This window comes from Belonocnema kinseyi, chromosome 8 (genome assembly GCF_010883055.1).
Source record: "Belonocnema kinseyi isolate 2016_QV_RU_SX_M_011 chromosome 8, B_treatae_v1, whole genome shotgun sequence".
NCBI classification, from domain to species: domain Eukaryota; kingdom Metazoa; phylum Arthropoda; class Insecta; order Hymenoptera; family Cynipidae; genus Belonocnema; species Belonocnema kinseyi.
Window position 1 is genome coordinate 34,483,160 of NC_046664.1, and position 25,216 is coordinate 34,508,375.

General features: G+C 32.4%; 1 protein-coding gene across 2 annotated transcripts in view; it reads left to right on the forward strand.

The window, feature by feature from the left end:
- Positions 1 to 25,216, forward strand: part of LOC117178991 — a 292,457-nt gene that overhangs the window by 142,589 nt on the left and 124,652 nt on the right. Inside the window, exon 9 of one of the 2 annotated variants that reach the window (XM_033370592.1) lies at positions 14,600 to 14,653. The exons of the other annotated variant lie outside the window; for it this stretch is intronic. Within the exon in view, the coding sequence (XP_033226483.1) occupies positions 14,600 to 14,653 (54 nt within the window). The remainder of the gene's footprint in view (positions 1 to 14,599; positions 14,654 to 25,216) is intronic. 2 annotated transcript variants of the gene reach the window in all.

Here is a 25,216-nt window from a genome sequence, read left to right on the forward strand (position 1 = left end):
TTTTTCGAAAAAACCCGTGGTCATGCTATCTTAACGTTAAGCTAGCAGGACCACAAAGAGAAAGAAACGACTTAGGCATTATTTCTTTTGAGAATAATTTAGCGCTCATTTAGGGCTCACTTAATGTCCTATTGCCAAATTTGAAGATACGCATTTTTTTAAAAAAACCTGTGGTTCTGCTATCTTAACGTTAAGCTAGCAGGACTACACAGAGAAAAAAACGACTTAGGCATTATTTCTTTCCACAATAATTTAGGGCTCATTTAGGGCTCACTTAATGTCCTATTGCCAAATTTGAAGGTACGCATTAAAAAAAAAAAAAAACCTGTGGTTCTGCTAGCTTAACGTTAATATAGCAGAACCACATGTTTTTTTAAAATGCGTACCTTCAAATTTGGCAATAGGACATTAAGTGAGCCCTAAATGAGCCCTAAATCATTGTGGAAAGAAATAATGCTTAAGTCGTTTTTTTCTCTTCTAAATTCCCTATAGGTTTTCAGTTCATTTTTGCAATGTGGTCCTGCCAGCTTAACGGACCTGTGTATATTGTATTACCAGATTTCGAAAATAGTTAATCCCTCGATCCCCGGTATAGGGAAAATGGTTAAATAAGTCCAATGATTTAGGCGAAAGAAAACAACTAAAATCTTGTTCTAATTTATCGGCCAAATTTATGTAATGAAAGGAAAATGACAATTAACAAGAAAATCCTTCGTAGCTTGAGAATCCATGATATTTTCTGGCTTATATTGATCCAATCCTTGATGTCGAGGAAGATATCACAGTGATATTTATGTTGTGACTACCTTGAATCTTCTTAAACATAAATAGGATCGTGACATCTTCCTCGAAATCAAGGATCGGATCCACATTGGATCATTGCAAAGCACGACATCATGGATACTCAAACTAAATCGGATTTTGTTATTAATTTTCATTTCCCTGATGAGAAGAACAGTGTGTACTAGAAACGCTGCATTTTTTTGCTGAATTAATTATTTGCTGAATTAATTATTTTTTTTGGTAAGCTCGAATACAAGGAAAATATGTAGCGTTTAACATTTGACCTCGATGATGGAGTGCAAGACCACATTTGATTAGATTTAGTTTTTTAATTGATTTTCTTCTTGTCAAAACGGAATAAGAATTCTCACAATGCCATTGTATTTGGAGCACTTTGTCATTTATGACACACCCTATGTTAGATTGTTATAAAGTTACATCCAGTGCGATCACAGGAAGATGAAAGCCGATGGCTCAAAGACAATTAGGCAGCCCTATTGGGTCAAAAGCCACCCCTAAAAAGGTCTTTTCGAGTGGCGGTAAAAGCGTCACACACACATTGATACCACCGAACGAAGTTACCCTCTTCAATAAAGTTAATGCTCGGTTCCGCCAGTCAGAGGGAGAGAATTGGCGTCACTAAAGACGCGGGGGGTTGGGTGGACTAGAAAAGACTTCGAAAGTGGATTGCCGTAGATTGCAATTTAATTAACGCGCGTTAGGAACGCAGGCTTTTTGCAACCACGTAGCGAATTTGCGATCCGGCGAGGTAAAGAGGGTCAACAGAAGAGGGTCACAAAAAGACGGCGAAGAACGCGCGCGCCTTATTCTTTTTATTCCTCGATTCTCAACAACCGAGAGAAAAGAAGAAAAACGAGCTAAGGAGCAGAGAGTGTGTTTAATCTCAGAAAAGTGTTGCAACGACGCCAGACAGGCCAAGAATGAAAAAGCTGAGAAAACACGAGTTCTTTTACTTCTCAAAGCTTTTCTTTTCAAAGTTGTGAATCTCGTGCGCATTCTTTATTTTAGGAACGGAAATTGTGCAATGGTTGTGGTTTTTCCGAGGGGAAATGCATAAATCCATCTCTTAAGTATTTCTTTTGATTAAGCAAATTGCGCTTTAGGGTGAAAAGCTCACGAGACTCGTAACCCGAGACTTTTTTCCTCTATGGTAATAAAACAGGGAAAAGTGAGTTTCTTCGGTGAGGAAGTTTGCAGTACTGTATTTACACCAGAGGTAGAAAGCCATGGCCTGGGGTGGTAAATTTTTAGTGGTAGCGTGGCATCTTGGAGCAAATATGGTACAAAATTTATACTCTACAGGAAATTGAAACGGTCCAGGTTGACTTTGAAAAAGCGCTACAAATTTTTACGGGAGTTTTGTATGAATTTAATCAAATTGTCTGGAATTTTATCGAATTATCTTAAATACCTCCGAATTTTTCTAAATTCTCTCCAATTTTACTGAAATCAGTGGAATATTAGGGAATTTAAACAAACTTCTTTGTAATTCAACCTGAATTCTTTTTAATTTATCCTGAACTCTTTTGAATTCTTTTGGGGTCACTTAAATTCCTTTGAATTTGCTTGAATTCTTTTAAATTTACTTAAATTCTTCAAATTTTGTTTATTCTACCTAAGTCAGTGGTTTTTTTTTTAGTTTCTGTTTCAATTCAGCCTGAAGTCTTTTAAACTCACCTTGAATAAAAAATTTCTAATTACTTGGAATTTAGCCCGAATTATAACTAATTGATCGTGCATGCTTTTAAATTCTTTAAACCTCTCTTGATTTTTATCGAATTCTTTTGAAGTCACTCGAATTTGTCTAAACTTACTCCAAATTTAATAAATTCAATGAGTTTTTAAAACTTATCTTTAAATTGTTTTCCATTTGGTGTGTTTTGAAATGTTTTCAATTCATTTAGAATTCACGCACAGAATTCTTATGAATTGGTCCTGAATTCTGTTTTTTAATTCATCCTAAAGTCTTTTGATCCAAATTGAAATTTGTAGGAATTTCATCAAATTATTTAGAAGTTCCTTGAATTTTTCTAACCTCACTCCAAATTTAATGACTTTAAAGAATTAAGTAAATAGATTTTTAAATTCTTTTTAATTTATCTTGAATTATTTTAAATTTAGAAATTGTTGTTGTCAAATTCAAGTAAATTATACTGTGGCAACCCTGAATATTACAGAACACGTCTTTTTGCATTCTTATTGTCTTTTTCTCAATTTGCAGTTGAAAATAACTATTAATGATAATTAAAAAAAGGCGGCAAATTTTAGGGTGGCCTAGGTAGGACTTCTTGAAAATTTAATACGCTTCTGAGAACCTGGTTTCTGACCCTCCGAGACTGAGGATGGAAAAAGTGCGAACGTGGGTGAAAGGGTTGAACGAAAGAGGGTGTCTTTTGCGAAGCAGTGAAGAGAGGCGTTCGGTGCCTGATAAATTAATTTCAAAGAGGTCTGCGGAGCGCGCTTGTTTACGAAGGATCTCCTGATTTATGCCCCCTCGGGCGATGCCTTTGACCCTGAGGGTGACCCCGGGAATGGATAAATGATGGAGGTAGCAGGGAGCCAACTACATAGTAAAAGAGAGTAAGGGGGGAGGAGTGTTCGAGAACAGAAAGAAAGTGGTTGGAGCCCGGCTCGAGTATTGATCGGAATCGAAGGGGAGAGTTTCTGATGCAGCAGGAGTCATACTTTATTCATGACACTCGGCTTCTTTGTCGACCCCTTGTGATTGTGTCTCTGTGGGGGGTCATCGAGGCTTCGCTATAGGTGGCAGGTATGGTGGGCGCGAATAATCAATGGGCCAATTTTTTCTTTTGTGATACCTATAAAGGGACCACAATCTGTCCCCTTTTTCACCTCAGATTAAAAAAAGTCCCGTAAAACGGCTAACATCTAGAATTTTGACCCAATTTTACCCTGTTTCCTTCTTTTTACAAACATTTAAACTTTTTTTCAAGAATCATAAAGCAGCAATGCAAAACTTTCGAAAATAAGATGCTTTGAAAGAGAGAAATAAAATTAATGTAGGTACTAATATCAAATTCAAATTAAAACGCTTCAAGTTCCTAATATTTTAAGTAAACCTATTGTATTTACAATAGACAATAAACAAATAGTGAAAGTTTTGTTATTTAATATTTCAACCTTTTTTTTCAATCAAAAACACTTAAATTCATGCAGAAAATATGAATATTCAAGAAAATAGTTTATTTTCCAACTAAAAACTATTTTTCAGAATTTGCGACAAAACATTTGAATTTTTAACCCGACATTGTGATTTTTCAACTAAAAAGTTAATTTTCAAACAACTCGTTGAATTTTCTACGAAAATAATAAAATGTTTAGCAAAATAGTTTGTTGAATTTTCAAGTAAAAAGGAAGAATTTTGTAGAAGAAGCCACTGAGTTTTTATTTAAAAAGTTTATTCTTAATCAAATAGTTGAATTTTCCGCCAGATAAATGAATTTAGAATATGAATTATTTAACAAAGTAGTTAAACTTTTAATCAAAAAATATCAATTCTCAACGAAAAGTAAACGTGAAAAGACGTATAATTAATGTAAGAGCTGATTATTATATGGCTTGGCTTTATGTTAGCAAACTAGGTATTTGCAAAAATCGGCATCTTCATAAATTTGGTTGTTTTCGTTATTTATTTCTTGTTTTTTCATTATAATTTATTTTCAGCTGTCATTAAAAAATATTCTGTTCATCTGAAGGCATTCAACTGATTAAAATACAGTAGAAACAAATTTAAACGTCTAAGGAAAGAAAAACTTTTTCATCTTGATAAATTTTTCAATCTTTGGTAGAATCGTCTACTTTTTTGGAAAAAATCCGCCTTTATACCTAAAATTGAACTACTGAACCGCTGTAATCCCTGTACTTTGCAAAACATCAGGGTAAAATCAAATCATAAGACCCTAACGGCCTAAACTCTAAGTAGGGTGTTGTTCGTAGTAACGTGATCTGAAAAAGAAATTTGTAACAAAAGATTTTAAACGAAAAGATCCGGTCTAGAAAATAGCTACGCAAGAGATAATACTAGCCAATCAGCGATTTCTATGCGTGCCCTGCAAATAAGTCTCTTGGTGCTTTTCTCCCTTGGGCGAGACGTTTGTCACCCGTTTCACGTAACAGGAAAGTCGTATTTTCCAGGCAGATCCTGATGAAATGCATGTCCCACTAAGGAACGTCGGATGTTGGTTCAGGGCATAAAATCGGGAGAAGCCCCATTACGAGCCCTAGTAGAAATTTCCAATTTAACGCTCAAACGATTTACGGCTAATGAACGGCTTCTCGGTGCCTCCTCCCAGTTTCTTCAAAAGTCGTTTTTCCCCCTGTTATCCTTCCCCTCTTTCCTCATCCCCAAGAAGTGAAAAGGAAGTTTATCGAGCGTGGCAATTTATCGAGATAAATCACACGTTGTTGGCTTACCGGACGTCGGAAACGAGCCACAACGAATCGTGGATTATATCAGGCTGATCTCGTCGATAACGTCCACGGACGCAGAAGAGCTTATTTGTCTGATAATAGTTAGATAAAGAGCAGACAGATGGGGGATCTAACTACCTGATGTACACATTTAATATAATTTTTTTTCGATTTAGGGTTTAACTTAATATTGATATTATTTCGTCGACCAGAGTAATTAATTAATTCCTTATGGTAAATTTTGCCGCTTACTGATCCAAATAATTTTTGGAGAAGTGAGAAACTGTTGATGAGTAGAGCGTTAGCCAAGTTTGTAGTAAAATTTAATTCACACTTTTTGTTCGGTGCGTTCCGTCATCCCGAAAGCGATGCGTACGTGATCGACTTCTGCGCAACTGCGTTTACTAGTTGACTAGAGATTCGCATATCTGTGTCACTTAGTTACTTAATTGACAACCTCTCAACTCTCTTACACTGAACTAGTGAATTTGTCACTTGATGAATCAGTATTCTAAATTATCACTGGTGAACCAGTGATTTTTCCGCTTTGACTGGGTGTACCAGTAAGTGACTCAACTAAAAAAAGAGTTACTGAATATACCAGTGACGCCAAATGATGGATTCAACCAGTGATATAGCGCGGCCGAGGTTTGAACCTCCGGTCTGGTACGCGCGTAAAAAACTTTGATGTGTACTATTGTTTGTATATTTTGGACATGGAAGACTTCCCAATGTTAGGCGCAATATATTATATCCTATTATACAGGTCTCACAGACCGGTCCCCATATCACCAATTATATTCTATATTCAGTTCAGATCCCCAAACCTAAAGGACCCTTTTTTCAAGATTTGGTCTCTATGGTCCCTATTGATCCTATGGTACCCTATTTGCAGCCCATAATGAAAATTTAAAAAGATTTATAAAAATATCAAGGCTTCCAAGATTCAGGCATTTTGAAAAACTAAGATAAAATAAGCAGGAAATTTCTGTAAGGAATAACACTTAAAAATAATTAGGGCTGCCACAGTCACTATTAGTCACTTTTTTCTCAAATATTTCAGGGTATTTTTAAATATTCCCAGAAATTTTTAATAGATTTCAATAATTTGAAGAGATTTTTCAAGATTTTAGGGTAGTTTTAAAACTTCGAAGACATTTTTAAGAGCTTTAAATTTGAAACATTATAGTGAATTTTCAAAAACTTGCAGGTATTTAAAAATTAATTTCATTAATTTGAAGAAATTTCAAAGCGTTTGAAATATTTTAAGATACAGCATCAGCTAGAATATCGGAAGACATAGGAGAAAGATTTTACAGGACGTAAAAGGTTTTAATATATTTTAAAAGGTTTTCGAGGATTTCAATGATTTTAAGGATTTTAAGGGATTTTGAAGCTCTCAAGGTCTCAATTTTTATTGAGTTACCCTCAATTCTTTCAAATTCATTTGAATTCGTTAGAAAATTTTAATTCACTTGAAATCTTCTAAATTTCCGTAATTTTAATTAATTCAATGGATTTTAGAAAAGTTTTTATTTAAGTGATCACGAAGATCAGTTGATAAAACGATCAAAGGATTAACAAATTTTCAAGTATTTTTTCAAATTCCTTGGCATTTTCAAGAGCTTTAATAAATTTGAAAAGATTTTTAAAGTTTTAGGAAATTTTAAATGATTTTCAGATTTCAATTATTTCAATAGATTTTAAAAGTTCGCAAGATATTTTAATACATTTTCCAGGATTTCAAGGATTTCCTAGGGTTTCAAAGATTCAAAGAGATTTTTAAACATTTTTTGGAATTCACCCTGAATCCTTTTGAATTTCAAATTATATTTAATTTTTTTAAACTCATTTTAAACTTATAAAATTTTATCCATTTCATCGAATTCTGCTCGTTTCCCTTACATTTTTGTAAATCCACTCAGATTTTTTTGAAATAAATGAGTTTTTTCTTCATTAAAAAAAAAATCCAATTTATTTGAATTCTTTTGAATTGTTTTTTAGTCGTTAGTCACTTCTTTCGCTAGGCATTTCATCATATTCTTTTTAATTTTTGTAAGGTCATTTCAAATTTTTCTTTTTGTGAATTTATCCTGAATATTTTATCTCATAGGGACTGTGAGGCCATTATTATATTGCAGCACGGACATCATTTATTGTTGTGAGAGTACAGTGTGGTTTCTCAAAGATAATTTTGCAAATATTAACACAAAATTGATTAATGATAAGTGTCATCTCTAACTAGCTGACTATAAATAACATGTATGACCAGGTGGCTACTGGTAATGAGTAAACAGTCATCCTCACGGATTAAACCAGTGAGATTTCACTGGTTCATTGTAGGAGAGAGAGAGAGAGAGAGAGAGAGAGAGAGAGAGAGAGAGATCGAGTAAATGTCGACCGCAGTAATGAAGTGAATCGACGAGCATCCTCGCGATAAAATGTGCAGAATTAATGAATTGAAGTTAAGTAAGCAAGACCCTCGAGCGACTTAAATCGATAGTACTTTTCAGTTTTCACCCCTTTTGCGAGCAATCGTCCGGAGGATAATCGCCCGGGGGTAATAAAGTTTCTATGACTCTCATAACGTTTCCGACTCGCCATTGGCGCAACAAACTAGAGCTCTGGCATGCGCCAAATATCTGATGCAAGCAGGTCGATTCGTTCTTGTATTTCCACTCTTTATGTAAATTCGTGTGCAGCGAGTCGAACGCAGGGGATATAACGAGCAGTCGAGCGAGCGTCGCTGAAAAATCGAAAAGCCGAGGGAAAATCGTATAGTGGATGCTCGAAAAAAAAGTTGTTTTTTTCACTCATAGCTGTAGGTTTATCCGTCTCGTCTGGTGTGGATTGGTGCAACGATCGACGTCATGGATTCGCAAAGTAATTGAAACGCGAGCACAGCTTGTCAAATGCGTTTAATCCGAAATAAATTACAATGCGGTGGTCCTCAAACCCCCAATGCCTCGCGAGTTATCAACTGCCGGGTTTCGAGTCAACATGCAAACCCACCCCGTAACGGTCTCGCGTGACTCTAATGATTACGAATTAGCCATAAATTGTGCGATCATGTAAAACGCTCGTAATTTATAACGGCAACGCCGCAGTCCTGCCGCGGGCCGCTCTTTTCACGAACGAGACCAATTTAAAAAAAGTAATGAAAAAAGCCTGGTCATAAAAAGGTGAAAACAATGCGAGGCAGAAATTGAGACGGAAGGAGCCGTGGATGAAAAATCGTTATGGTTGGTTTCGGTAAAATGGGTTGTAAAGCAGACAAAGTGACTTTAGTTCAATCATATATTTCACGCTCTTTCACCTATATTCACCTCTTTTAAATTATTCCTCTTTTTTTTTACTGTTTTCAAGAAACTTACCCTTTTCCTTTTTTTGTTTCACGTAATTGCGAAGTGAATTAATAGAGCCCAATAAGGTAATACAACCATATTCGGTTAAAACGTTGAAAGTTCATTGTTTTTAATTGAAAAGTCTACTATTGTATTTTTCATTCAAAATTCATCTTTCTTAGTTCGAAATTTTAATATTTATACTATTTGGTTGAAATTTAATTACTTTGTTGCAAATTTTAATATTTTATTAAAAACTCGTATTTCTTGGTGCAAAATTTAACGGTTTTGTTAAACATTTGTATTTTTGCATGAAAAATTCGTGTATGTTGGATTGAACATTTATTGCTGGTAAAAAAAGTCATCTTTTCTCGTTGAAACATAATTCTTTTTTAATCCAACTGTATTGTTAAAAAATAATTTGATTCAGAATTCATACTATTGGTTGAAGATGTAACTACTTTTTCGAATTTTTATGTGTTTTGTTCAAAATTCGTTTTTTGGTAAAAAATTGATTTTGTAAACTGAAAATGTTACTATTCCGTTTTTGGTTGAAAGCTGATAATTTTCAGTTGAAGATTCAACTGTTAAATTTTTGATAAAGAAAATGTATAAAACAAATGAGTATTATATATAATACTTCACACAATATATAAAATGTATATAACATTTCCGCCTGGGAAGTTAAACCACTTTGTTAAAAAAAAATTTGACTGATGGAAGATTTAACTATTTTGTTGAAAGTTCTTATTTTTTGGTAGAAAATTAATCTTGATGGTTGAACTTATTTTTTTTAAATTATTTTTACTAGTTGCGGATTCTTCTTTTTTCTTGGAAAATGAATTAGTTGGTTAAAAATTCGTTTTTTATTTTTTGAAGATTAATTCCTTGAACTGAAAGTGTAACTATTCCATTTTTGTTTCAAACCTCGTCATTTTTAGATGAAATTTAAACTATTTGGATAAAAATGAAAATTTTTGTGAAAAATTCAACTGTTCCGTATAGAGTCTATCTTTTTGGCTTGAAAATTAAACTGTTTTGTTGAAAGTTCGTCTTATTGCGTTAAAAACTCAATTATTTTATTGGAAAATTCAACAATTATTAGGTTAAATTTTGTCCTCTCTTTGCCAAAAAATGTTTCTTTGTTCAAAATTCAACTCTTGTAGAAAATTTGTATTTTTGTTTTGAAAATTCCTTTCTTTTAGTAGAAATTTGATCTTATTTGGTTTTTTCTGGTTTGGTTAAAAATTTAAATATTTTTGTTTGTTGAAAATGAACATTTTTGTGAAAAATTCATCTTTTTGTGTATTCTACTATCGCCCTCAAAAGTCACGGATTTCGTAAAAGTTTGTCGATCTTATTCTACCCTACTCATGTGACACTTCATGAGTTGTGCCCCTGGAAAAGTGCTACCGCATTTATCAGGTCGAGGGTTGCTAGAGATCGAAGGCTTTTTTTCCCTTGTGTGACAGAATAGAAGACGATCAAGGGAAGGTCTGATAAGAAAAGTCTGGTCTTTCAGCTCCTCCTCCACAATATTGCAGAGAATTACTTGCTGAGAATGCGACATAAGTCTTTACCAGATGTCGCCAAAAGTTCTAAACTTTACACTTGCTACTCAGGTTTCATCTTGTTTCAAGTTGTTTCTTAAAAGTCCACTTTATCAAGGGAAAATTGTGTAAATTCAGTAGATTTAAAGTTTCATTCTCCATCCTCTAGTCTCTAGTCGAACCTTAAAAAACATAGTTTTAACCTTGACTTGAAAAAAACGCAAAAATCTTCTAAACTAAATCTGATCATAAGGACCATTCTGCTGAGGACATCCAGATATACTTTTTTCAGCCATCGTGTAAACTGTAAATGACCATGTTTTTTCATATAGAAACTTTCTTTGGTCATACTGTCCATAAACAATAAGACAGATTCTGATTGTTATGGATCATTTAGTCGTCAATCTTAAAAAAAAGTAAATATTGACAATCAAATGATTCATAGCACTCAGAAACTATGTTATTGGTTTTCGATCGTATGACCAAAAGAAAGTGTCTGTATGAAATAACACTATTATTTTAAAAAGTGATTATTAGAAAACCTAAAACAGACTTCACGCTCGTCCCCCTATTCCTCTATTTCCGCCTTTTTAAAAAAATTTCTCATTTTTAAATTCTTTTTGGATTCAAATTTGACGGTGTTGTAACACATTCGATTTTTTACCTTCAAAACTTAACTCTCTTGTTACAAATTCATCTCTTTTGAAAATTCGCCCTTTTGATTTGAAAATTCTTGTTTTTTTTTTAAATGAATTTGTTTTGTTGAAAATTCGGCTATCTCCTAAAAAATTCTTCTTTTTAGCTTGAAAATGCAACTACTTAGTTTTTGGATAGAGTTTAATCTCTTTTGTTTGAAAACGAGATTATTTGTTGGGAAAATAATCTTTGTAGGTTGAGAATTGACCGGTATCCCTTTAGCTTCACAATTAATCTGATTGGTTGAAAATTATTCTTTTTTGTCAGCGGTTTTAAAAGTAATTCTTTTTTTGTAGAATATCTTTTTTGATGTTAGTCTTCTTTTGGTTGAAAATTCAACTAGTTGATTTAATCTTCTTTGCTTGAAACATAGTCCATTTGGTTGAAAATTCGTCTCTTTTATTTATTCCCCTATTTCCGTGAAAATCACCTCATTTCCCCCTTTTTGAGATCATTTTGGGCTTTGATGTCTGTAATAAAGTATCAACTGATAAAGTATGAGCTTCCCTCATTTTGAAGGAAAATCCTGGTTACTTCGTAAACCTGGTCATTTCCCCATCGACAAAGTCATGGAGAGAGGGTTCAGATCGATCAGAGGAGTCGGTTTGAATAACAAAGGCAATATCTCGTCGATTCGGCTCATTCGACTTTATCCATTTCCTCCCCTTTCCTCTGCACGCCAATCGTTTTACGATGCCGTGAAGCCGACTACATCTCATGAATATTTCAGGGATAAACGAGTCGACGGCCTATCCTAATGTCGACTACATTTCATCTCGTAACCCACGGGAATCCAGTCCATCCCAAATCGCAATTCGGGAAATGTCTTCGACATTATCTCCTGGCCGTCCCTCCACATTTCTCTTCTTGTTGCTTGTTCCCTGCTCACAACTCCATCGCCATTCCGAAATTATTTCTAAAAGGGGTCGCACATATTGGACCAGAATTGGCTTAATTGAATGTATGGAGATTGATAACAATGAAATTATTTTTTAATTGCATACTATAGGTTTAGTTATAAAATGAAGAATTCTAAATCTTTTTTTTATCGTAATTATTCGTGTCTTTATGCCTATAGACTGAATTTTATGCCTTTATACTTTTTTGAAGTTTCCCGATATTATAGAAAACGAAGGCAAATTTGTATGCTAGGACATAAATCAATCAGTTTTTTGTACTATATGACCTATGGTGAGATTAGCGACCTGTGTTCGAGATGTGTTGCTGAACTAACATTTTTTGCTGTACAATTAAAAAAAATTATGGTTTTGACTTTTGCAGCTTTTTAATTAAAAAATGTTCACAGTTGAATAATTTCAGATCGAAAGTGTCAAAATGAAAGATGAAATACTTAATTCAACTTAAATTGTACAAATTTTGAATACGGAAGGCTTATTCAAGAACGAAGAATTCTAATTGTAGTCTTCATAATTGAATCATTCCGAACCAGCCTGATAACAATTTTAGTCTTGAATTAAAAAAGTGAATGAAATGATCAGTTCCAATTTGGTTTGGAATTCAGGCTCTTAATATCCCTAAATCGTTGGTTCAGTTAAATCCTCTTTTTATCAAGCAATCTTCTTTTTGCAATTTACCGTTTTCTGTCTCTAAAATTACTTTTTTATCAGTCAACTTCAGAGCAATCTGTGAAGCGGTTCGTTTCCTCCCCACCCTAATATCGGTTGCTATAAACCTCGAGCATCGCGACATCGCAATCCCAGCATCGCGCATTCAACTTTGGAATTTTTCGGGTCACGTTGATACAAGTGCTGGCAAGCGGCCACAACGACGAAATAACCGTTGCAGGAATACGCGTAGGCAACCACGAAGAAGTGCCTCGAAGTATCCTGTAGTAGTGCCAGTGACGTATCCACAATTTACTTCCTGAGGAAGGTCGAGAATAAATTTTATTCCTCAGATCCCAAGAGTAATTTCCCTTTTCACGAAAACGGCATTTGAATTTCATATTTTAATGTTCAAGCAGTACAATTTTCAACATACAGATGAAAATATCTTCTGCCCTTATCCTGGCTTGATAAAGAATTGCAGGAGATTACGACCGAACATTTTTTAGATTCGGATTTTCTTTAGGTTCATACTTCTCCCAGTAATGGGTTAAAAAACTACGCACGTTACATGGAGCGCAATAGGAGACTCTTTCAAGTCCCGGTTAGATCAGGCGGTAGGGAATCGAGTTTTTATCAAAATGTCGGACTTTGGAAAACATTTGCAATATGATATCTGTCCGAAGAATATACGACTTCATGGTGTATCAGGGCTAAGAATTAATTCTGATTAATGGCAATGCTATCCAATTCAAATTACTCCCCTTTGGAAGCGAAAACCTTCTTTCAGCGATCGTCCCACTTTCGGAAGCACTCCTTAAAGTCACTCTTTGAAATAGCTAACAGCGGTTTCGTCTTGGTCTGTTTTATTTTCTATACTTCTTGAAATCGTGTTCCTTTTAGACTTTAGAGGATAATTCAATTTAGGAAATAGCCAGAAATCGAAGGGAACCATGCCAGGACGGTATAGGAGCTGCCTAAGTCGTGCAAGGTGTTTGTGCAATTTCTAGAGTTCCACCAGAAATTGCTGAATAAGCTGCTATAAATGGACTGGGGCTTTATCGTGGCGAAAGATCCAATCGCCACTTCTGCACAACTAGGTACACGCTTAGAGCACAAGTCCGATTACTTTCCGGACAGACCTCGTATTTACATTCTCAAGTCTTTAATATTGAAGGTTTGGCATCTTCTAAAATCGGAAAGCATGACCATTTTTAAAGCATCCACAGAAAATTAGAGGCTGTTGGAAGTTTTCAGAGAAGCGAAAAAGAGTTTTTTGATCGAAAAAGTTTCTTTTGAATTCGAAAAAAAATTAAGCCAAGCGGATACGCCAATGGAGAGTGATGGTAAGATTTAACTCGCCAGTAGCGTACCATCGTATCGTATCGTATCGAGCGGAAATAGCTTTGAACGATAAAAGACAACCAAGCATCGGCGCAGCGAGCTCTCTCGACTCTCGAGCATCCCCTTCAACCCTACATCTTTCACCTTTTGAGATAAATCGCTATATCTTTCTCAATCCTCATAGTCTCCTCTCTATATTTTATTTCTTTTTCTGATCGCATTTTTATTGTACATTTACATTTTATGTTTACGAACATCACATGGACCGCGATGCGGGATTCCTTCATCTCCCGGAAAGTCTGGGCTCGTTTGCAGCCTTAGGAATTTTTGGCCAATTTTTTTTGGTTTATTTTTTGTATTTTATTTTCAAATTATATATTTTTTTGGCCCTGTGGGTCTTGTTTTTTAATATATCGAAGTATGAAGTCTTCAAGTTACATTTGTAAACTGAATTTCGAAGTTTACTGATATTAGCAAGTTATTATTTAAAAGTTCTTAAACTTTTGAAGTATTGGAAAATGTCGTGTACTAATAATGTTAGGAATTATTAAATATTGAAATATTAAAATAATGATGAAGCGTGAAAGTAAATTATTTCAAATTGGAAGACAGATTGTGTAAATCGCAGATGTAATGAAGAAAGATTATAGTTTTTTTTTCAACAGTATAGTTCTTTGTATAGGAGCTATTCAAAAAAATATTTTTTTAAATGTTGGGGAGGAGCAAAGCGTATTAATAAATATAAAAATTGATATTGTTAAAACCAGTGAATTTGTATAACTTAAATTTTGGAAATAATCCTGATTTATTACAGTTGGTTTTACCATAGGATATCCCTCTAATTTTCATTTTTTTTCTGTTTCAGGTACTTATAAAAATCTAAAAGATCAAATGTCCTACACCACCGAGAAAAATAGTGGTAAGAGTTTTAAAGTCGTAAACATTTTAAAAAGCTAAAATTGATAGATCAAAATCTTTTTGCTCTGAGCAGGGTGACTGCAGGCGAGGTAAATCTGAAAATCATGGAAATTTGTTAGCCAGGGAAAATCAGGGAAAAGTCAGGGATTTGGGGAAAACGTATAAAAGTCAGGAAATTCATATGAGAGAAACTATTAACCGTCATCAAGAATAGTATATTTGCATTAAAAATGTTAGGAAATTCGAATTCTGGTCATTCAATATGTCAGGAGAAAAATCAGAGAATATCCAAGATTCACTTAAACCAGAACTTGAAAGTTTTATAATTTCCCTATTTCTTAAATTTTATTTCCGTATTGTTCCTACGACGCTTAAAATGTTGTTTCCTACAAAAAAAGTAACTATCGGGGAGGTTGAAATTTTCTAACAAAATTCGCTGTTGCACCTATGTTGGAAATATTGTATTCTCAACAGGAAAGAAATTATCCAAAATTTAAAGAAACAATTTGGAAATTGAAAAAATAAATCTCGAGGAGGCCATAGCCTCCTCCATTCTGGGGTGTATAAAAATTAATCTTTGTGAAGGTTATCCTACCCTCCCGAAAAAATAAAGAAAAGTAACTATACAAATGGGGAAACTAATAACTTTCTTATACGCGTTTTGATAACGGGCAAAATGTAATGTTTTTTTAGCTGGCTGTTGGTTGGTTGGATTATTCCAAATTAGAGATTTGCCATTTTTTAAAACTTATTTTAGACTTATATTTTAGGCTTATATTTTAGGTTATAATGGACCCAAAATGAAATTTTCCCTCCTAGAGAGTTTTTCATTTCCACTTTTTTCGACACATTCTAATATCACGGATTTTGAATATTAGGTCCAAGACATATTTTACGTGCTCGACAGAATGGAGAAGCAAAATGATTATCGGAATTCGTATCGCGAATATCATTATGCTGAAACTAAGAAAGGAAGAGAGAAGGGTGGTGCTTATATTTTTGAACACGGAAGCTTCTTGAGTGCTGGGGGATAAATCTTGGGATATGTTCCAGGAAAGAGGAGTTTGCATGAAAAAAAAAACGAAGATACTTGCAGAAAGATATGAATTCAGTAGTTGAAAGGAAAGAGATTGTAAACGGGATAAAGAATAAAATTGTCTCTGTTATAACCCACTGAGATGTACACATTTCTCCATCTAAAAACATCCAAAAGGGTGGTTGCAGGTCAGGGAATACCAGGAAATCAGGTGAAAGTCAGGACAGTTTTTGCTTCAAGGAAAAGTCAGGGATTTAAAAAAAAGCTGAAATCAGGATATTTCTGTAAGAAGAGTAACTCAAGAATAATTAGGGATGTCACAGAGTCACTGTTTCAAGTATAAATTAGGCTGTGATAACCCCACGGGGGAAAAAATAATATCAGCTGTCTATCGATACAAAGAAATGTATTTTTAATTGATACAGCTTCACATCTTATGACATGGATATTCCGTGTTTTTAAATTTATGAATAGTTTGTCTCCCTAAATTGATCAAAGTTTGATGTCAAACTTGGGACAATCGCGACTAATTAATTTTCAAAACTATCTTAGTAGTGCAGCAATTCATATTGCTCACGCAATGAAGCGGTTTTTATAAAACATCAATTTCGCACATGTTCAGAATGTATATGTATACGTTTTCACAATTTAAACCAAAATTCTGTAAGACTTTTTCGTTGAAGAGGCATCAAAGTGGTAAAAATTAAAGATGAATGCTTGAAGATTTAAAAATTGGAATGAGCAGAAATATAATCCTTTCTCGAGTGCAGATTCAATTCCTCGAATCGAGCAAAGATCTGGAATTCTCGAGATGGTAATGCAGTTAGTAGGATTTAGGAAGATCTCTTATCCCTTGTAAGTCGAGACCAATAATCGAGTTGGAGAGAAGGTGGTTCGTGACACGTTGAGGAGGAAGCGCTGAAGAGGGATCGAGGAGCAAAGAGACAGGAAACACCCACATATGTCTGTGGCACAAATCGTATCCCAAGTGTGGAAAGGGGTCCATGAGGAGCTAGTATTCCCCAACATCCACCTATCTAGCCTATCGCTATAGATATATAAGGGATAAGTTACCAGGGATTCGACCAAGTTTTGTTCACTCTACTGTAGTCTAACATCTAATTCTCCAAGTCTGGAGTGTCTAGACTCTAGACTTGTATAGAATCTAGATTCTAGATCTAGACTGTCTGGAAATAGAGACTTGGGAATGGGTATCATACCAACAGATCCGATGTCCTAGGACCTAAGGAGAGTCGAATCTTGACCCTCTGAATTACTTGCTTGAGTAACGTGTTGCCATCCATGCCATCCCAGTTGCTTTACGGACCAATAAACTCAGTCAATGTCAGGATCCCTCGAATCCACAGGTTACCCTTCTTTATCTCGGATTCAGCCACGAGTTATCCAACACCTTCCTTTCAAAACATTAAAGATTCATTAGGATTAATTTAATTCATCAAGTTGGATGAGTGGAATCGCTCGAAATCAAGAAAAATTGGAACTAGTCTGAATACGAAGTACTTCAAACAGAAACATTAAAGATTCTGAAAATGACGTTTGAAACTATTTTCATCTATTTCATTTTGACTTGTTCAAATTTTCTAATACTTGCATCATCCGATTCCTGAGTCGAAGTCTAGAGAAACTTATGCACGAATCTTTTTATATCATACATAATTTGAGATCATTTGTGAAGATATTTCGATGTTGATAAATGTGTTTAGATTATGTAGAAGGCTGTTCAGAATTAAATTAAATCCTCCTGAGCGGATAACCATAGTCATAATCGTTTAAAACACATCATTGCTCTGACGACAAGTTTATCGTTTGCGTTTATGATTCTCGTTCGAGCGGGTAAGCGTACTCGCGTTGCAAGCTTATCAACATCCGGTTTTTATTAAGTCTGAAAGTAAAACTGGATATTGATTGGCTCTTCTTCATGGAAAGCTAAGTTGATCGCGACAATTTTCTGCTGATTAAAATCGCTGGCCTGACGCAGAAAAAACTAGGGATTCAATTTCATTTGAGGTTATTTTCTTAAAAACTCAATGTGAATTTTGGTTGTCTTCACTCTCTTGATGAATTTTTAAGCTGAAGAATAATTGAATCATTTTTAATATTCGTATTAATCAATTTGCATCAATTATGGTTCATTTTGGCTTCATTAAATTTTCAGGTCGTTTCTTTCTTAAAAGTGAAACTTTTTTTCTGTGCAGTCTCATTTTATGTCCCAAGGAGCCCATCTCGCTCGAGATAAGAGGTGATAAATTGGATCTTGTCGAATCAATTGATTTATTCAGGAGGGAATCATAAATGCAAAATTGAAAGTACACAGAGTTCTAAGCCGACTATAAACACTCCCGAGAATATCAACTCTTAAAATCTTCAGACTGGCGATTTAAGAGCTGATCAAGAAACTGTTTCATGCTTTATAACGAGACATAAAACCTAAAGCATTTTAAGAGTTTAAAGACCACTTCAATTCTTTAAGAGGAATGGTATTCGTTAGAGGAAAATCATTTGCGAAATTTCTAGGAGTTAATTTGTTATCATCATGGTTCACTTTGAAAAATTTCTGAATCTAATATTCTGCATTGAAAAATCATTAATTATTGAAAAAAGAAAGAGCCAAGGGTGGCCACAAAATCTCATTTTCAGAATTCGATCACCTATAATATTTAGTTTGGCTTTATATTTGCTAACAAAAATGTGCTACAAAACATTTTATATGTCTAGAAAATAAAAAAATGTGAATCCAGCAATTTTGTTTATTACTTCAGAGATTTGTGTGTTTCGACAATAATATACTTGTGGTCTAGCTGCAACAGGCATTTTGGACTTCGAAATACCTTAGCGAAAAAGGGCAAGTCCAAGGAATCATAAACGGAAAGGAAACATGTTTTGCGCATTGTTATGTTTCCGAACTTTTTTAATATTTTCTTTTATAGCTATAGCTTTCAAAATTATTATTTTACATACATTGGAACTTCGTACTGATAAAAAAATTCTAGGAAAAAAGGAATAATTTGAAAAAGTTATAATAATGCACTTAGTTAAGTGTTTGTTATTCAAATTATATATTTCCAGCTAACCTTTAACAATATTTTTATCATGCATTTAATGCATTTATTTTTTTCCATATCGCATGGAAAAGTTTTTTCAACCATACTACAGTCATTTTAAGTCTTTAAAGTATTTTTCAGCTAGTTTTAAAGTCTTTTGAATACCTCAGGAATTTGGCTGATAAAATACTCATATTGAAAAATAGATAACAACAGAATTGAAAAATGCTCTATCTTGAGTTTATTTATTTTTTATTTTCTCCCCTTTAAAATTTTCATTATAAAAACAGGAATTATATCTAGTGGAGCAGTATTAAACGTTTTGTCGTAACGTTATCTTTCTTGGGCGAAGATTCATCTGTTTTGTTGAATATTGGTATTTTTCGGATAGAAACCTCGTCCTTTTGGATTGAAAATTCATCTTTTTTGGTAGAAAATTCATCTTTCTTGACTGAAAGTTCATTTTTCTAAGTTGATAATGAACATTTTTGTTGAAAATTTAAATGCCTTCTGAAATCTTCGTGTTTTTGTCTTGAAAATACCAAAACTTGAATAAAAATTAAACATTTTAGTTAAAAAGTTAATTACTTTGTTTGAAATTCATCTTTTTTAATTAAAAATGGTTCAGATAATGTTATTATGCTTCAAGTTTTCTTGGTTGGTTAAGAAGTTAACTATTACATTTTTTATTAAAAATTTATTTATCCCTTTTTTTCAAAATTCGTTTTTTCAATTGAAAATTTATTATATATATATTAAATTCATCTAATTTATTTTAAAGTTGTCCTTTTGGGACGAAAATTCAACTGCTTTTTAATTCTTCTTTTTGGATTGCAAAGTTATCTTTCTTTCTTATAAATAAACTTTTTCGTTGAAAATTTGTCGATCTTTTCAAAAATTCTTGTTTTGGGCTTGAAAATTGCACTATATTTGATCAAAAATTCAACTACTATATTATAAATTTGTTTATTTTGTTTGAAAGTTTTAACTGTTTGATTAAAAATACATCTATCTTGGTTAAAAATGAACCTTTTTGTCAGAAATTCATCATTTTTGGTTTCAAGATCAACGCTTCTATAAAACGTTCGGCTTTTTAGTCGGAAATCTCAACTCTTTTTTGCAAATTGGTCTTTTTTGGCTAGATTAAAATCTTTTTTCAAATTAAAAATGTTTTGTTTTTAATTTTTTTTTTGAAAATGCAACTATTTAATTTAAAATTCATCTTCTCAGGTTTCAAATTCAATGGTTTTCTGAAATATTGGACTATTTTGCTTGAAAAATCCACTGTTTTGTTGGAAATATATATCTTGTAGCAGACAATCTTTTTAGGGTAGAAATTTCAGTATATTTCGACTTGAAATCTTAAGCATTTCATATTTAATGGAATGTGGTGACTATATGCAATTATTTTACTAAAAATTATTTATTCCCCTTTTTGGTGAAAAATCATCCAATTTCTTCTGTTTTGAGATCATTTTCAATGTTATAGTATGTTATTATCATCAACATACTTTATGATTACAATGAAGTCTTTTTATTTTCTTACATTAATCAGAGTTTTATCAATATATTCTCTACAATTTATAATTATTTTGTAACTAATTATCTCGATAATTTCAATTTTTTTAAAGCAACTTGTGTTTGGTTCCTTATCATAGAGTTCATAAATTAATGTGATCAGCGACCATCGGTGATTTTTTCCTTTGAAAAGATTGAGGGCAAGAATTTCTTCCTTTGAGAAAATCGCACTTTTCGTTTCGGGATAATCAGCTTATCGTCGCACAGCTTTACGGGAGTGATTCTACCTTGAAGAGAAAACGGATCTCTAGCTTGTGACTCTGCCGAATGACATTATCAGAGTCTTTTCTCACATGTCGAGCTTGTGGAAGAATTTCTGATAAATTCGACAATAGTTGTATATAAATTCGGAAATTAATTCTTAAATTCGTTGATTTCGATATTAACAGTTTTACAATAAGTAGTTCAATTTTTATCTTTTTCAATTATAATATTGTCAGTTAATAATGCTTAATACAAAAATCTTTTATTTTAAATATTTTCCATTTGAGATTTAGATTTTCCAGCTTGAATTTATAATTGAAAAAAATGTAATGCAGTCTTCAAGACTTAACGATTTAAAAAGTAAAAGTGTTTGAAGTTGTAAATTTTTAATATAAAACATTTTTATTTAACTTCAAATATAAATAATTAATCGTTCATTAATTGAATTGCAGCTTTTGTACTAAAAAGTGAAGAATACTGGATTTGACAAAATTTCAGAATTTCCAGATTTTAACATCAAAAATCAAACTATTTCAATTCGAAAACCTTAGTTGTTAAAAAATATAATAGACTGATAATTAATTAAATTCAACATATTCATTCAGTCTAAAGTATTCAATTTTTAATCCATTTTAATCCAATTTAAGGGATAATAAGTTATGAACGGGAATTGTTTTCTTTGATTAAAACTACAAGTAGGTTGACAATTAGCAGAAAAAACTTAAAAGAACTAAAAAGCTAAAAACTGTATCTTACTACTCTAAAACTTTTCCTTCATTAAAATTTATTATTCCCTTGGTGAAAATGATATTCAATTTTAACGATTTATTTAATTGATAATAATATTCAATAGTGCACGTGATTGTGGATTTGTGGGAATATTATCGCTTCCCTGGTTATTTCAATGAACTGGGATTCGAAATTATTATCTCCCATCTGACAGGATTTAAATAAATCTGACAGGATTTAAATAAAGTTTATAATGTCGGTGTAAAATAAAGTCCAAACTCATGAAGGCTTCTTTTCTCGATACCAATTTATTACTATTATATTTACCCACGCATTTTGGGTCAATTTGATCATTTATTTGTTTTTAAATTCAGTAACAACTTCTTCAAACTTCCAAATCAAGTGCAGAATTAAACATTTATTTTAATTTCAAATCTGTTTAAATCACAAAAACGTTTAAATCATAAAGACAGTTTTTAGTACAAAATACGAACATGTTGTTTAAATAAGCTTATCCCGAAAAGGATTTGGCTTAATTGTATGAAAAAAATTATTTTTGAATTAGATCTGTTTCTTTGTTTTCAAGGTTACATAAATATAATTGTCTTAAGATTGTTGGGAAAAATCAAAAATATTTTTGAAGCTTTCAAATATGTAAAATCAAACTTTCAACAAAAGTGTTCATTTTCAACCAAATAGTTGACTGCTCAAACAAAATAGATGAATTCTGAAGAAAAAAATGTCAAAAAAGCTTAACTTTCAACCAGTTGCATTTTTAACCAAAAAGGATTAAATTATTACCAAAAAAGAAAAATCTTCTATAAATTAGTTAAATTTTGTAACCTAAAAAAAAATTCAACAAAAAGTGCACTTTAAACTTGATAGTCTAATTTTTAACAAAATATGTTAATTTGTTACGAAAAGGGTCAACTTTCTATAAAAAAAGGCATTTTTAACTAAATAGTTACGTCTTCAACCATCTTGAACCAAAGAAGATGAAATATCTACAGAAAGTGCTTTAAAATGTTCCAGATATTTGCCGATATGTTTTTAACATGTTGAAATATTTAAAAATTTTATTGAAATTTTAATTTTTTAAATAAAAAATAGTTTTAAACTTTCCGAGAAATCTTTAAGTTTTTTTGTTTTGTTTTCGTGTAACCTTTCAGAATTCTTAAAAGCTTCTTTTTTCAAAATCGACATTTTGTTTAAAATTTATTTATGTTTATTTAAATTTTTAAATACATGCAAATATTTTCAAAACTCACAAATATCTGTTGAAATAACTCAGTTTTCCTAAAAAAAGTACAATCCTGAAAAACTAAAAAAGTTTACTTAAAATCTTTCAGATTTTTAGCGACATATTTTAAAATCTTTTAGATTGTAAATTAATCTTCTGAAATAAAACCTAAATCATTAAAAATATTCACAAAAATCTTTTGTCGGTACCGCTTATTTTGTTGTAACCAATATCGAGAGTTTTGTGGTCGGTAAAATGACAGTCGCTCTCTTTGAAAATGTAAGAAAGTTTATAAATTATATTAACTTTCACAAATAATGTAGAATAAGAAATTTAGAAATCAATTTTATCAAGAAATAAAATTACTTATTTGCAAATTATAATTTACAACCTGAAATCAGCCATTAAATTTATTATTCACCTAGTATCATAATCAGGTTTTCGACAATGTATGCGACATCTCGTGACTATCACTTTTTAATAAAAATATATTTTTTGTCTTCTAAAATTAACTCCTAATTTGGACTCATTCCAGCTTTTCTAAAAGAAAAAATCAGATCAGAAAATCCAATTTCAAGGTAAGTTTCACAGCCAATATTCACAAGGTGCGAACAACAAAAAATTTCCATATTCATCATTTGCACCGCGAATCAGAAAACACATTACTTGACGAATGAATTCTAAGAATGCGATTACCGATTTGTATTTTCCTTGGGAGGACTCGAAGGGCGAATCAATCAGAGAAGTATCACGTTGTCTTCGAAATCCCTAAGGATTCTGTTGGCAGAGAGACGACGGGAACAATAAATAGGGAAATACGACCGGGGCAAGTTGGGGCAAGTCGAGGATGAAATGAGCTAAACCTGACCAAATGAACTGTCTGTGCCAGATAACCGAAGGGATAATTACTTTTGCGGGACTCGATTAATATCGCGAACCTCAAGCGGAAGACAAGGGCTCATGGCCAATCCGCTTCATCGCTATCTCTATCTATCTCCCTCGATTCTCATCCCCTAGTTGTAATCTCTTCGCTTTTCCTCCCTTTTCCATGGGTCTTCTGCCACCGTCTAGCCGTTCTCGTTTTCCCTTTTGCAATCAGTCCAACCTCGGTTCGATTTTTTTCCCTTTTTCCGTCTTTCCCCCTTTGCAGAATCCTAAAAAAAAAAATCGATAATGGTGCATTATATTCTCATATTTGAGTTAATAGTCGAAATCCCTTCGATTGCTTTGTTCAAAGAATTCAAGAGGCATTTTCTGCGATTCTAGACTATTACGTATTCGCTTTGGATATCAAAGGCTGATAATAGAATGGAAATGAGATTTTCATGTTTTGAAATAAGAGGATTTATATTTTCTTTCATTCTACATTTTTAGGGCATTTGATTTCATAAACTTTTAATTCCAGAGTGCTTTTCAAATTTTTAACTGAGTCTCAAGTTTGTTGACGTTGAATTGTTTTTAATTATGAATACTTATAAATGAAGTTAAATTCTGATTAACTTGAGGAATTATTCTACTCGAACCAAGGATCTTTCGTTTGTCGTACGACAGCTTTAACCCTGAGCTACGGAGTGCTTCGGCAAACTGAAGGTCCTGGGCTCGAATCTATGAAGAGTTAAAAAACGCTTCTTTTTTCATAAAAAAGATTGTCTATGTAACTGGGAAACCAAGTAAACCGTTAAATGTCCGGGAGTTTGATTCGGTGCCTCGGATTTTTCTCTCGATTGTACTAATATGCAAATTGAAATTGGTTTTAGTAATTTGATTTTATACATTTTTTCTGAAAGTTTGCACTATTTCGAAAAATGACACTAAAGGTACTATTTTTCACAATAGTTCATTATTAGATTCAAATATTGTTTCAGTGTAAAATATTCCATTTAAAAAATATTAGATTTGAAATTTTTTTATTGAAAAGAAAACAAATAATTTTATAATATTTAGCAATAATTGATTGATCGTTTCAAATGAGCAATTATAAATCAAATATTCAAAACAATATAAAAATATTAATTAAATTATGAAACAGATATTTAGGTTAAATTTTTTTTAAAAACAACGAGAGAGAAATTCAAAGCATTTTAAACAAAATTTAGAATATCTAAAAAGATTTCAAAAGTTTTCCAAAATTAAAGATCTTAAAAATTTCAAAATCTATGGATTTATATTATTTAGCTAGACATTTTTTAACGGTAAACTTTGCAGTTTCACGACGTTTAATTTAAAATTATCTAATTAAAGTATTAATAGCTATCATTTTGTGCTGTAAATTATTGATCATGTAAATTAAAAATTAACGAATTAAAATTTTTTGGACTTCAATATTAAAAGTTTAAAATTCTAAAAAGTTTCACATTAAGTTCTTAAACTTGCAGTGCAATTTTAATTATTTAATCCAACTGAAAAAATGTTTGGCTTGAATCTATAGTTCAAATTTTTTAATTTCAATGACCGGGAACATGCTTTGTCGAGAAGTCAATAAATTTTAGGTCTGTTAAAAAAAAGAATGACTTAAAACCGTGAAAGGTTTCAAAGATCATCCTTAGTTTAATTTTACAGGTAATGTTACATTTGGAAACCAAAAAAAAATAGACTTTATTACAAAAATAAAACTTATTTTACCCTAAACCTGACAGTGTTTATAAAATAATAAGATTATATTTTTTTACAATTCTCTATTATTTCTAATTTTTTCTGAAATTTTTTAGGTGCTCA